The 14,886-nt window shown below is 39.1% G+C and overlaps 2 protein-coding genes across 3 annotated transcripts in view; both read left to right on the top strand.

Moving 5' to 3' along the window:
* LOC134676868 (cilia- and flagella-associated protein 410) overlaps window positions 1-7,575 on the top strand; it is a 72,035-nt gene extending 64,460 nt beyond the window's left edge. The window contains exons 8-12 of the mRNA XM_063535251.1: window positions 3,995-4,051; window positions 5,552-5,634; window positions 6,117-6,267; window positions 6,569-6,651; window positions 7,510-7,575. Coding sequence (XP_063391321.1) covers window positions 3,995-4,051; window positions 5,552-5,634; window positions 6,117-6,267; window positions 6,569-6,651; window positions 7,510-7,543 — 408 coding nt within the window. The 3' untranslated portion in view covers window positions 7,544-7,575. The remainder of the gene's footprint in view (window positions 1-3,994; window positions 4,052-5,551; window positions 5,635-6,116; window positions 6,268-6,568; window positions 6,652-7,509) is intronic.
* The window catches only part of LOC134677185 (small ribosomal subunit protein eS21), a 96,953-nt gene extending 83,269 nt beyond the window's left edge, over window positions 1-13,684 (top strand). Inside the window, exons 1-4 of one of the 2 annotated variants that reach the window (XM_063535630.1) lie at window positions 11,935-12,005; window positions 12,086-12,144; window positions 12,277-12,468; window positions 13,617-13,684. In XM_063535630.1, the coding sequence (XP_063391700.1) occupies window positions 12,095-12,144; window positions 12,277-12,468; window positions 13,617-13,626 (252 nt within the window). In that variant the 5' untranslated portion in view covers window positions 11,935-12,005; window positions 12,086-12,094 and the 3' untranslated portion in view covers window positions 13,627-13,684. Of the gene's footprint in view, window positions 1-11,934; window positions 12,006-12,083; window positions 12,145-12,276; window positions 12,469-13,616 lie in introns of those variants that run through there. The other variant, XM_063535629.1, reaches the window with a different exon arrangement.
* The last annotated feature ends 1,202 nt before the right edge of the window (window positions 13,685-14,886 follow it).

The raw sequence follows: 14,886 nt of genomic DNA, 5'->3' as shown, positions 1-14,886 counted from the left end.
ACCTTACAGACTAACATACATATGTATTTTATAAACTTAAAACTAAACATTATTTATGCGAAACGTGAGTGAAATCTTTAAAAAATCCGTAGGAGTCGGATCAAAAACTGTAATTAAGTCCGACTCACGCTTGACTGTACATTTCTAATAGGTTTTCCTGTCATCTATAGGTATAGACCTATTTTATGTATTTTTTCAAAATTTTAAACCTTGTAGTTTCGGAGATAAAGGGGGGGGGGATAGTCATTTTTGCCTATTTTCTTGAATAACTTCTAAACTGTTTATTCAAAAATTATAAAAAATATATATTTGAGATCCTTACAATAAGCTCTTTCATTTGATATGTAACATGATATAGTTTGAAAATTTTTATTTTTGAATTTTTTCATTTACCCCCCAAAAGTGGCCCCCATGTTTAAAATTCATTTGTTTACAAACTTACATATGTGTATCAGATTTCAACTTGATTGGTCCAGTAGTTCCGGAGAAAATCGGCTGTGACAGACGGACAGACAGACAGACGCACGAGTGATCCTATAAGGGTTCCGTTTTTTCCTTTTGAGGTACGGAACCCTAAAAACAATAAAAAAAATTGTTTTCGGCGAAATTGACCTAAACTCATACATACATTTTTTCCTTCTTTTGACCTCAGAAATAAAATCTTTCGCATTTCTTGAGGACACCTTGTATAATAAGTGTTATAAAATGAATATAACCTTTTTTACTAAGAATTTAATAAGGAACTATTTCTTTCATTGACACTTTTATCGTAAAATGTATACATGAGGTCAAAAAAGGAAAAGATGTAATATGTGTTTAGGTTAATTTCGCCAAAAAAAAAATTTTGTTTGGTTTTTTTTTTTAATTTTATGAATGAATTTGTACATAAAAATTAAATGCTATTGGTAAACTTGTCACTTAAAATGGTTTTTTTTCGTAAAACTTAGTTTTTTCAAAGTGTTACTTGTCACTTTTTGACATATCAATAAGGATATTTAGACTAAATCCCATAGTAGCAACATCGCCATCAAAAAGGCGTTTTGAACTATGTAACAAGAGAAACATGTTTTTTTTTTAATTGGTGTTAACTCTGAAACTAGGCGAATTTCAAAAAGTTTATAGGACATTTTTGTCTCTAAACGTGATCAGGAATACGCTGTTAAAATTATTCGGTTTCCTCATGTTACACCGTGTATAATAAATGAGTTTCGAACCCTAAGTAAAAACTATGTTATTTCGAATTTTGACAAGCTAATACATGAATTAGGTGCATCATATAAAAAAAATGAATATGACCTTTTTTATTAAGAATTTATTAAGGATTATTTCTTTCATTGACACTTTTTTCCTAAAATATATACTTTCCTCAAAAAATGTAAAAAACTGTGAACCGGGACATATTTCATGCAAAAAGGGGGGGTTGCGTCAGGGGGAGGGGAAGGGACGCTAGTGTGCGTAAAGCACCATACCCTAAGGTATCATTCTACATTCATAAAAGGCTTGTAATTAGTTTTTCAAAAAGCACAATTTGGCCGAATATATGAAAGAGGGTCATTGTTGTTGTAAAAGGTGTGCAAGAAATGATACGTTACTGCACTAGAGCAGTTTAGGTTCCAATTCCAAGCACGATTTTATTATTCTTTTTACAATAAGCAATTGAAATTTGGGTATAAATGGATTTGTTATACAATTTCCATTCTGATATTTGACTCCCCATTCCATAAATAACGATACTTTTGGCCAAATTGTTAATTGAAAATACCTACTCTCAAAAATACCTACTATAAAAATGTATTTAAAAAAACACATGCGTTTTACTTTCCTCGTATGCGAAATGAAAAGTAGAGTGTTTTAACTCGGGTGAAAAGCAGCATTTTTGGAAAAAAAACCAGGCAAGTGCGAGTCGGACTCGCGCACGAAGGGTTCCGTACCATAATGCAAAAAAAAAACAAAAAAAAAGCAAAAAAAAAAACGGTCACCCATCCAAGTACTGACCACTCCCGACGTTGCTTAACTTTGGTCATAAATCACGTTTGTTGTATGGGAGCCCCATTTAAATCTTTATTTTATTCTGTTTTTAGTATTTGTTGTTATAGCGGCAACAGAAATACATCATCTGTGAAAATTTCAACTGTCTAGCTATCACGGTTCGTGAGATACAGCCTGGTGACAGACAGACGGACAGACGGACGGACAGCGAAGCCTTAGTAATAGGGTCCCGTTTTACCCTTTGGGTACGGAACCCTAAAAATATCATCTACTAATGTTATTGTTATGCACAAGCAGAAGATATTATAGAATCTTGTTTATTTACAAGAAGATGACATTTTTCTCCACATAGGTACCTATATATTTTTGAGAAAAATATAGCCAGGTATTTTAGTTTAAAAATCATTGTTACATTAAATATAGGCTTTTCCAGAGAACATTTATATTTCTACCGAAACGAAAGCAGAATTCACAAGGGTTTTCGGTGGACGACTGTAAACGCGAATGATTGTTTGGACTGACCTTTCTATAAATATGTAAATGTATTTTATTGTGTAATAATCATAATAATTATTAAGTTATATTAAATCTGGGAATGAAATTATATCAGAAAGGAGATTCTTAAATGAGTAGGTATACTCGTAACATGCTTTGTGCATTAAATATACCTCCCTCTATTGAGTGAAAATAAAACAAAATACACAGGTAATCTGTGTTGCGGTTTTAAAGTGCCATCTGTTACAGCTTTGACAAATTAAAAATGATTGCTTGTCAAATGAAGTCGCCATGTTAGAATTACACCGATACTATAAGCATCACTCACACAAACAAGCAATGAGGCAAAATTTTACCAATATTCAAAGGCTTTTTTCTTAATAATTTTAATCAAAATCTAGTATTTTTTTACGTTCTGCGAAGACAGAAATATATATACTACCCAAACATTACATATACAAGTGAAGAAACCCTATATAATAGGAGCTAGGGTGACAAGAAAGTTGTATGAAAATCGAGCAAGGAGAACCACCTTAACCTCTCGTGTGCCGTGATTATTTTTTTCTAATATTTTCCTCGTACGCGGATACAACGGCTTACATTCCGACGTTTCAGCTGAGTTGCACCAGCTGTGGTGATGGAATGACTGACGTCCTAGCAAAATGTCAATAGATATAAGTAAACAACACCAGTACAGTCATCAGCAATAGTATCTTACACAACTAGGGCCGCAAAAATATATGACGCGTTCTTATTGCGCTCCAAATAAGAACGTGTCACATATTTTTGCGGCCCTAGTTGTGTAAGATACTATTGCTGATGACTGTACAACAACGCTAGTAGTTCACCTGAAATTAGTTAAATGGTAAATTTAAATTAGAGATCGGCAGAAATATATAAAAACCTACATTATAAATGAGCCTTTGAAGTTTGCGTAGGTTGTGGACTGTGGAGTCAGGATTTCATGTTCCAACTTATAATTTTTGCCTCATAAATAAAAACGATAGAATCAAAGTACACCAGACACCACAATCTACGCCTTGTACAATATAGTAATATAGCCCTACCACTTGAGTTAGGCGGTCGGTGAGGCTTCGCTTTTTAATCTAGCGAAGATTTGAATATGCAGACTATAATACATCATGTGTTTACTTAATTTTTACTAATTTGGCGCACTATAAATCGCACACACCGTAATAACTTCTCACCAGCTGCCTAACGCTGCGTCTTACGTAAGCGAACACCTCGCGAGCGCGACGCGGCGCGGCGCGGCGGGCCCACGGCGCTCGCGTTCGCAACGAGATCGCCCATATCGTCGTCGTACGACACTTCTATAGGTATCAAATGATTGATTCACCCCGCGCGGTGACGCTTCGCGTCCGCGTGTTGTTCGCCTACGTAGTACGCTGCGTAAGTTAAGTGGTAGGGTCACAAAAACAGGAGTACCTAGTAGTGGTAGTCGCGGTAGGTACTGGTAGTGGTAGCGGTACAGGTGATGATGTTGTTGCAGCCGCGCTGGGCGCGCGAGGCGCCGCTGCGGCACTCCGTCTCCGCGCACAGCGTCAAGGTGAACACCACACACGTGGGCCAGCCTGAAACTTTCTGGATTCTGATATATGAGACGACTTATTTTTCTAAGTAGCCAGTTCCAGGAATTTTCAGTATGCCCTATATAAGTACATTACATGCCACGACACGACGTGTGCCCGATCGGCACCGACCATACTTTCCCGACAAGGGTGGATTTTGGCTCTGATGACAGCTACCCATATATCCCGTGGTGCTACGAAACATATGGTCTTTGGACTTTGGAGACATTCCCTGACTTATTAATTGCTACATTGTAGCACATCTGAGGGCATCCCGCGTGGCAATAAAATAAAAATTTCGTTATCTGCCTCTCTATCGTTCGAATATGCAAGAATGATAGGCTAATAATGAAATTTAGATTTTCGTGTTTTGCGGTATAGGCCCTCAGTTACATTTTATGAAGAAAAGTATGCTTTACTTTGCCCTTCCAAACCGAATAGACTATAATATGTCATTGGGTCTACATACACACACTTGATTGACATAGTTTACAAATTTAATTTCTTTTTGTAATATTGTAAGGTACTATTACTTATTTCTAGATAGCCAGATATAATATTTAAGTATTTGATATTTGTGTATGTCTATATATTCATTGCATATCACACGCACACTAGCAAGCTTTACTACTTATTAACACATGACATTGCACACACATCGCAACATTCACAATCACATCATAATTTTTCAGTGCTGTACGTAAGCCTTTCAGACATAACATTTGATAATCGTGCGTTGTAGTTTTTGCAATAAAAGTTTGCAATATAACACTTTAAACTCTCGCGTTTTGTACACATATTCAATTACACAAACGGGTCTACCGCGATATAATTTCATTGTTTTTACCTTTAATTCCGACGTTTACGTTGTGGTCACGGACCACAGCTGATGCAACTCAGCTGAAACGTCGGAATTAAAGGTAAAAACAATGAAATTATATCGCGGTAGACCCGTTTGTGTAATTGAATAAATAAAAGTTTGTTTGATAATATGATACATATTCGCTTCGCCGTATATAAAAATAGAAAAACAATATTTCTTATAAATAATTTTGCCCAATCGATTTGAAGTCATATAATAATAAATAAATAAATATTATAGGACATTCTTACACAGATTGACTAAGTCCCATAGTAAGCTCAAGAAGGCTTGTGTTGTGGGTACTCAGACAACGATATATATAATATGCAAATACTTAAATATATAGAAAACACCCATGACTCAGGAACAAATATATGTATACAAATAAAATGCCCTTACTGCGATTCGAACCCAGGACCATCGGCTTCGCAGGCAGGGTCACTACCCACTAGGCCAGACCGGTCGTCAATAAATCTCTTTACTTCTCTTCAATATAAGTAGTAATTGCAAATCTATTCTCAGTCCACTATAACTTGGATCTTTTTAAATCGAGAGTGAATACATCCTTTAGGTAATCGAGGAAATTGATGATGATTTTTATGTATGTACGTTACAGGAGTACGCGTACGCGATGAACGGCGACTGCAGACTCGGCGTGACGTCACCGCACGAGCAGTACTGCGAGCGAGGTGACAACAGGTACATCTTACAATACACACTGTATATTACTGCCCTCCTAACGATAAGTGCAATAACTAATTTTGAAATCTCAGTCGCTTGTGTGACATATTGTATGAGAACAAGGTATATTATTTAATGGATAATAAAATTTAATATGAGTTATTGCACTTATTGTTAGGAGGGCAGATTAGTAGTCTTTATTGTACAAAACACATATTAAAAATAACATACATTTAGTAAGAAGTACAAAGGCGAACTTATCCCTTTGAGGGATCTCTTCCAGTTAACCTTTGAGTAGATGATATATTAATATAGGTATACCTCTGATAAAGTTCCTCAATCCACCAACGGAGCGACAGCTGACGTCCACGAGGTTCATTGCACATCGCCTTTAACTACTTATCGCCCGGAATGGCTATTGGTCATGGAAATCTGGTTCTGGCTCACGGGCTATAAGCTATTACGGGCTAAAAAATTAAGGATGCTCCCTTAATTTTCAGATCAGAATACACACCCAGCACCGTAGGCCGAGGCGAATGGGAGCGTGAGCGAGACAGGGAGCCCCCGCGCGAGCGAGACGCACATAGCGCGGGATTCACCTCCGCCGTCATGGGGGAACATCGCGGGTTCACCCGCCGACCCGTCACTAGGGTAATGTTGACCATTTTGTCTCTCTCACACGCGTAGCACAGCGAGCGAGACCGAGTACGCCCGCGGAGTACATGCCCCACTCCCCCCCCCCATCAAACTTTTTTTGTTAAAAAGTTATATCTCGGCGCCGTACAGCGATACCTATTTACTTCAGCTGTCAAATACTAGGCACCACTTTTCTCAGCATTTACACCCGTTTTTCTAACCATCTACAACTACATTCTTCGGCTATTAGTGGACCTTATATGTTGTAACAACATTTATGATTGGTGCATGGTAACCGTTTGTTTGGTGTGAACAGAATTCGAACCTGCTGTCGGCCGTGCTGTGCCTGGTGAAGGAGCTCGACTACCCGTCGCTGGAAGTCGCCGAGATGGCCGTCAGGTAACTTGCTCTAGCTGTCTACTGTAGTAGGTAGTAGGTACTGATCGGAATTTTAATCAAAATACAATTGTCTTTTTATAGTTTCTAGTTATTACTAAATCGGATTTGTAATCAAGTGCCGTTTGCACCAAACACAATTACTTAATTAAGCTTAATCAAACGAATTAATTAAGCTAAAATACACTTTCGTCGGTCGGTCGGTTGTAAGTTGTAACTGAAACTTATTCCAAACATTTATCAAGGTAATGTTGTTACAATTTGGTGCCGTGACCAGGATGTTTCACTTTTATTATCGGTTTGTTTGACACAATTGATCGCTTTTATTTTTGTACATATCTATATCTTACGATTTACGATGTACAAAGAGCAACACTTTTAAACTGTCCATCGGTGGATCTTACGCCTTTTGTAATAAGGTTTACGAACTGTCAGTTAACAGCAGCAGTACATTGGGTGAAGTTATGGCGTGAATTTTTTTTTAACTGTATATGTATGTACTTATACAATAGTTACATTTTATGTTTGCGATAAGTAATTATGAAAGGGAAATACTCTACAGAACAGGGTTACTAATTGTTTTTAACTTTGGTAATCTTCATCAATTTCCCAGATGACTGCATAACCATATGACGAAAAAAAAACACTAATTTGTATTTAAGATAGTCTCTAGGTCGTCACGAATCCCTTTACCATTCGCCGGTGAACCCCTAGAGGTCGCGTATCATATTTTAAGAACCCCTATACATATAGGGGGTGGGGGTCTTCTGCATAGAAGAGAAGGAACAATTGCTTTAGACTTTAGTAGGACACCAACCGTTTGATAAGAATGAGGCATGACGAGCATCGTGTACGTTTCAGATGCCGCATGGACGAGCTCGCCAACGCGCAGTGACCCGCGCCCTCCCCCCGCCCCTCCCCCTCCCCTTCCCCCTCCCCCTCCCCCGCCGGCGACGAGCAAGCGGGGTAGCGCCGCGACACTACTACCATCACCCCGAGGACTCCAGCCATCATCATGGCTCCTATACACGATAAGTCAGCGCCGTCCACTCCAAGGGACGCGTTTATGCGTTAGAGGGAGCAAGTGATATTGCTATCTCATTCTACCGCATGGCTGCGTCCCTTGGGAGTGGCCGGCGCTGGCTCATCGTGTAGAGGAGCCATCAGATATATCGAAGCGGCCGAGGTACTTACAAATATCTGGACGTGTATTTTAAACGTCTCGACGATGACCATAGAGGCTTTGTTAACTTATTGTGAACATCGCTGCCGCTCCGATATATCGCATAGCGACTATACAGTGACGGCCCAACTTAAGTCCTCGCGTCGTCAGACTAGCTGGATTTTAAAAGCGGATTCCTAAGTTAGGACTTTGACTGTACGTACACACACTATAGACTCAGTTTCCATGTATATCCCAGACGCTTCAAGTGACAGGTCGATATGCCATGAGTACAAATATTCTGCTAGCTGAAGCCCAAAAATGTTATATGTATATTCACGAATATTTTGAGACTACATTTACAGACATATTGTCACTTGGAGAATCAATAAGATCTGGGATTTAAATAGAGACTAGGCCACGCTAGCAGACCTGTGACTAGGCCGGACTAGTCCGTCATAAAAAATACAGACTAATATCACTATTAACAAGTGCAGTGTTGTCTAAAGTGCGGAAAAAACTGCAATAATTGTGGGCGGGAAGCAGGTTGTGATCTACAAATCTACAATATCATCTGTACATGTATTATTGAAACATGAACTAACAACAAAATTGGTGTAGTGAAAAATAAAACCTGGACTACAATGGAATTATGTAAAAAGATAATATTATTATTAAATATGGGTACACATTAAAAATTATGATAAAGTTCAAATTTCGTTTTTTCTATGCAATAAATAATTGCAGGTGCACTTTTTAAAATTGGGTCGTAATTTGTACCTTTTTATCAAAATTCCTATATTTACATGCGGTAACAATACTAACAATATAAAATATGTATTTTCTTTAAAAAATCTTGACTAGTCCATGAATTAATATAAACTAGTGTTAACACGGGTATGTGTGGTTGCGGGGTAATGTAACCGGCCTCCACGCCGGGCCCTGTTTGTTTACACATTGATAATGTTTAGTACGAGTTCATTCAGTTGCCACTAAAACGCAAGTAACAAGCGGAAAATAATGTAATTGACCGCGGGCCAGGAGCAAATATCGTCAGTCATCGCCTCCCGCTTGATACTTTGTCAGATGATAGTTTAGATGCTATCATCATCATCAGTATTTAAGAGCTATGCTCTTGTCGGTGGAGTAATCGCCACTCTTCTTTTTGCTGGGCCAGCCTTTTAACTCCCTCGTACGACACGACAGAAACTTTTTAAACATCCTGGAGGGCAAGATTGAGGGGAAAAGAGGCAGAGGAAGGCCCAGGCTCACATATCTCAGCCAAATAAAAGATGCTATCATGAATTAAAAAAATAGTCAGCCGGTTGTATCGCGGTGGGAAGACCGTCAGTTGATCATGTCCGCAAATCCATTCCTCCCGCTCTAATAAAAAGGTACAGCGCTCATTTTTTACATGTTTATGCAAGTAGCTACCGGTGTTTCCACCGCTATACAACCGGCTAACGTTTTTTTTATTTATAATAACATCTAAACTATCTTCTGACAAAGTATCAAACGGGAGGCGATGACAAAATTTATTTAAATTTTTTACATGTTTCGGTGGCTGCCATTCCTCAACCCACCAACGGAGCGCAAGCTGACGTCCATGAGGGATCATCATACATAGCCGTTAACCAATATACGAGTTATCACCCGGGAGGCGATTGGTCATGGAAATCTGTTCGTGGCTCGCGGTCTATAAGGAAAATAGACACTATTAAATGTGTAAAGATGCCTCAATGTGAAGGCCAGCCTTACTTAACCTGCAGCCAGACTTATCCATATTTCAGAAAGCTAAAATTGGTGTTAAAATTGCATACGAATGGAGTGGACGGTACATGAGATTGACACCAATGTTTTTTCTGATCAAATTGTCAATTTGATTGTTCCACATGGACACGGCTATAGACCGACATAGATTCAATATGTGACGTTATCGATGAAAAGTGATCTTATTGTCGATTGCACTTACACCATTATTAACGATGCTCAGATATAAATACGACGCCGCGCGACGCTGTGCGGCGTAACCGCCATCGACAATAAGGTCCCTTTTCATAGATAATGCCCCAAATTATAAATTTTACCCGTTAATTTGAATTTGTATATGCGTGTTGTTACGCCTTGTATACAGCATATAGCTTGAATTGTATAATATGATGAGTTGTTTTCTAATGTACATAATAGTTTACATAGGATTTATTTTAATGTTTTTATAATTTTATTATTCATCGACACAGATGTAACATACATAGTGGGTTTTATAAAATTGTGATTCTTATAGATTTTCTGTCAAATGTGGAAAATAATACTTTTAACCATGTTTTTTATACCACATAAGTGACATGACATAAGTCCTGAAATCAAACTGTAATTTTAGTGTTTGAGATGTACACAAAGTAACAGATCTTAAGGCTGCCTGTGCACTGAAGAGGATCGGAGCGGAGATGTGGGGAATCAACCAATAGCATTGGTTCGCCTCAGTGGTCAGACAGCCTTAAATTAACAGTACGCGGCGGGCAGCAACAAAAGTTATTTCAAATGAGTAACTAATTAACCATACAAAACAAAAATAAATCTAAAAGGTAAGTACAGTCAGCAACAGAAGTAATTAGCCGGCTAAGTTTTCAAATTGATCTGAACTGTGTTGTTAAGAGATTGAGACTATTGAGAGTTGTGCAGATCATTTTAGACAGCCCGCTTCTTCTGGCGACCTACCGCGAATACCGAAGTTCGCATATTGCAGGATTTTTTCTCTGTCTCTCTATTTACTCCTTAATTGGAGTAAAAGAGAAAGATGCCGGCCATTTGCGAACTTCGGTTTTCGCGGTAAGCCCTCTGAGGGCCTACCACGAATCACGTTCGGCGTGTTGCCTCCCTGTCACACTAACGTACGAATTTACAGGTGCGACATAGAGGCAACACGTCAAACGTGGTTAGTGGTAGGCGCTCTGAGCGGCTACCGCCAAAACCGAAATTCGCAAATTGCGGGGATCTTTCTCTTTTACTCCAACGAAGGCGTAATTAGAGTGACAGAGAAAAATGCCCGCAATTTGCGAACTTCGATTTTCGCGGTTATAGTCCTGATGCTGAATACTAGCCTTAAGCAGCCAAGGTTGCGAGCTGCGCCCGCGTTGGAATGAAATACTTTTGTAGGCCGGTGGCGCGCCGCGCCGCGCGAACAATATACGAATACCCACACTTTGTGTTTTATTTCTCCTTTACCCAACCAGTTCCTTTATACCTAGACGATACCTAGGTCCCCGGGTCTTAGGTAACGGGACCCGGGTATGTCCTTAAACTACGTCCAAGACCACCGGTGGACGGGCAGCAGCGTCCCTCAAATTCGGTGTACTCGACTGCGATCGCCAACCCGCCTGCCAAGCGTGGCGATTATGGCATACACCCCCCAAAAGGGGGAGGCCTATGTTCAGCAGTGGACGTCTTATGGCTGAGATGATGATGATGATGATGATAGCTAGGTCTATTTTAAGTTAAACTAATGTACATAAAATACAATCTTTCGATGTACGTAATCTTTGTATGTACGTAATCCGAACTTTTCGGTAAAGAACATTTTCAAGAAAATGAAAGTAAAGGTAGACCAAGATAAGTCTGCAGCGATTTTGATTTTAAAAGTGTGCTGTCAAAATCTTTGCAGAGTTATCTTAGTCAAACTGTTTCTGTAGTGAATTATACATATATCTAGTAGGAAAGGAGAATCACGAAAGTTAATAGTCAAGTCAATACCATCATCTGAATAAAAACCGGCAAGTGCGAGTCGGACTCGCGCACGCAAAAAAATACGTTGTATGGGAGTCCCACCCCACTGAAAGGTATTTATGTTTATCTGTTTTTAATATTTGCTGTTATAGCGGCAATAGAAATGTGAAATTTTCAACTGTATAGATATAACATGAGAGTTTTAGCAGATAGGGTCCCGTTTTTACTCTTCGGGCACGAAACCCTAAAAAACGTAGCATTGACACACAATTTATAAAACTTATGTACGCGATTTATTTCTATATCAAAAGGAACGACCATCGATCAAGTCGATTCAATTAATAGATTTTTCATATATCAGTAAATCGATTATGACATGCACGTCACTAAAAAAAACTATGGCAACACTGATCGCGGCCCGCCATCTTTCTTTTCGCTTCTGTCATTTCCGTGATCCTCGCGATTATTATAGGTTAGTGCGTGTTTTCCACACAAAATATACATTAAACCATACGAAAATTGTTCTAAACGGTGCAAAATTGTGCATTTCAGATAATCAAAATGCAGAACGACGCCGGTGAATTCGTTGACCTGTACTGCCCCAGGAAATGGTTAGTGTCATTGTTAGGTTATACTATCAACTTTAGAGCATGTATTTGTGTATTTCTTCGCCGCAGTAGCTGTAAAAACGAGAAAAATATACATTTAGTCAGTGTTGTGAAGTGTTTTGTTGTCGTTTTCAGCTCGGCGAGCAACCGCCTGATCCACGCGAAGGACCACGCGTCCGTGCAGCTGGTGATCGCGGACGTGGACCCCGCGTCGGGGCGCGCCGCCGAGGGCTCCAAGATGTACGTGGTGTGCGGCGCCATCCGCCGCATGGGCGAGAGCGACGACTGCATCGTGAGGCTCACCAAGAAGGACGGCATTCTCACAAAGTGAGTTACTCAAATTATATACGTAGGCTAGTTTTCTAGATTCAAATAAGTTAATGATGTATTATTTAGAATAATCCTAAGTAATTTATGTTGTGCTCAGGTAAATAACAATATCAAAACATTAGCATTAGACTAAATGAACCAAGCGGCAAGATATTTATCAGCAACAAAATATGAGAAATTAATGTTCTTTCCATTCTGATATCAAGGTCTAAGGTTAAGGAATGTACAGACCTGTGACAGAGTGGTGTCCATCGGTTCATAGTAAGGTTTACGAATGGTCAATTTAACCCTTTATAAGGCCCGTTGACAGGGACGTGCTATCGCAGAATTTGTTGCAGCTATCAGAAGCCTACATTTCAAAAATCTATTTTAAAAGCAAGTTGAATATTCAATTAATGCAAACGATTTTGAGCCCTATTATTAAAACAGTATGGTTGAATTTCTGATTGAGCGTATGTGGTCGATATATCGCCTCTGCCTTATAAAGGGTTAAGTAACTGTGTGGCAATGGTACCAAAAATGATATATTTGCTAAAAACTTGCTTCTAAATGGTGGGCCTCAGTTTCTAAATAATGATGATGGTAGCTGCTGTCCTTTATAACACAAGAATCATAAGTAGGTACAGTCTGCAGCAGAAAGTCGCCAGCCTGTCGGTATTCTACAAGTTGCACTTCGGGGAGTGTGCCCAAGAGCTACACGAGCTTATTCCACCGTCCCCATTCTACCATCGGACTTTTAGACGCACGGCCGGTTTCCATCCTTACATGGTAGATATTCCACCAATTCGCACGAAGCGCTTTGCTTCTACTTTCCTTATGCGCACTGCCAAGGAATGGAATTCCTTGCCGGCGTCTATATTTCCGTGTTCTTATAACGCGGCAACCTTCAAATCAAGAGTGAACAGGCACCTTCTGGGCGAGCTCGCTCCATCGTAGGCCACGTCTACGCCTCGGCTAGTCTGTGGCCATGAGTAAGCCCATTCATAATTTAAAAAAAAAAAAAGTTGCTAAGTGTGCGAGGTGTTCAATATACCTTGACATGCTCTTATTCTCTTAACAATAAAGTTGCGCCAAGATCAATTTGAACACCTTGCCCGCTCAGCAACTATTGCTGACTGTATCAAATTATTGTCTTTTTGTTTCAGGAACTACTGATGCAGTTAGTTGTGTAAGAATAAATTTATAAAAAATAAAAAAAAGTATAAAATCTGAATTGTAGTTTGTTTTCTAACTTTTGATAAATTAATGTAATACCCCTAAAGTAGTGGCACAGAATAAATAATAGTACTATGTACAGAATACTCACTCTCTAACAGACTAACGCGTCTGTTACGATCAGCACAGATATAGCCACTAGGTAGCTACAGCGCCACAAACGGCTTATGGCTTTTCCCTTTGGTGTTGGTCAGATGTATTTTTAGCTACCTGTAGCAAAGCGACAAAATCGCAAAGTGAGCCACACCTGCTAGTGGGGACCTCCAAGGCAGCCGTCCAACTGGTGTTTAATGAGTGATCACCAGAGTTCGGACAATATCGCAAAAATCTAGAAATGATTGCATTTTTATACTTTGACAATTATATTTTTCATCAATTGTATATTACGGCAATAACTAAGGGACATTTCTATACTTTGTCAATTATATTTTCCACCAAATATATATTGAGACAATAAAAAAGGGACATTTTTATACTTCGACAAACATATATCTTGTCAAAATTATACAGGGAGGAAATTATTCGAGTGGACATTTTTATAAACCTAATAATTTCGTAGGTTATTACCAAAACGTAAGGGGACTACGTACAAAGACACACAGTTTTTATTCTCGCGTTGCATTATCAAATTATGATTTTATCTGCATAACTGAAAGTTGGTTAAATGCAAACTTCTATGATAGGGAAATTTTCGATAACAGGTACATAGTTTATCGCTGCGATAGATCAGCTGGCGAGAGTGGCGCGGAGCGGGGCGGCGGGGTGGCGGTCGCCGTGCGCCGCGAGTACTTGCCGACGCAGCGGGCCTGGCCCTGCCCCTCTCCTGCATCCTCCGAGTGCATATGGATAGCATTACCGTTATCGAAACATGGCGTTCAAGGACAAACGTTTCTGAATATTTGTTGTGTTTATATTCCGCACGGACCTCTTTACAGGGACGCATTAGAAAACTTTTTTGAAATTTGCAGTCAGTTAATAATTGACAATCCTAATGACGTCTTCCTCATAACAGGCGATTTTAATATATCTGATGCGCTATGGGTCAAAGCCGATTGTTCTAAATTAAGCCTTGGTAACACTAATACTTTACCTTTACAATTGCTAAGTGAATTTTTATCTTTTTCAGGTTTAGACCAATATAACAATTGCACTAATATTAATCAACGTATATTAGATCTCGTTTTTTGCAATAAAAATTGC

Source organism: Cydia fagiglandana, chromosome 25, assembly GCF_963556715.1.
Source record: "Cydia fagiglandana chromosome 25, ilCydFagi1.1, whole genome shotgun sequence".
Lineage (NCBI taxonomy): Eukaryota > Metazoa > Arthropoda > Insecta > Lepidoptera > Tortricidae > Cydia > Cydia fagiglandana.
Note: the sequence above shows the minus strand (reverse complement) of the source record. Positions and strands in the feature narration are given on the sequence as shown.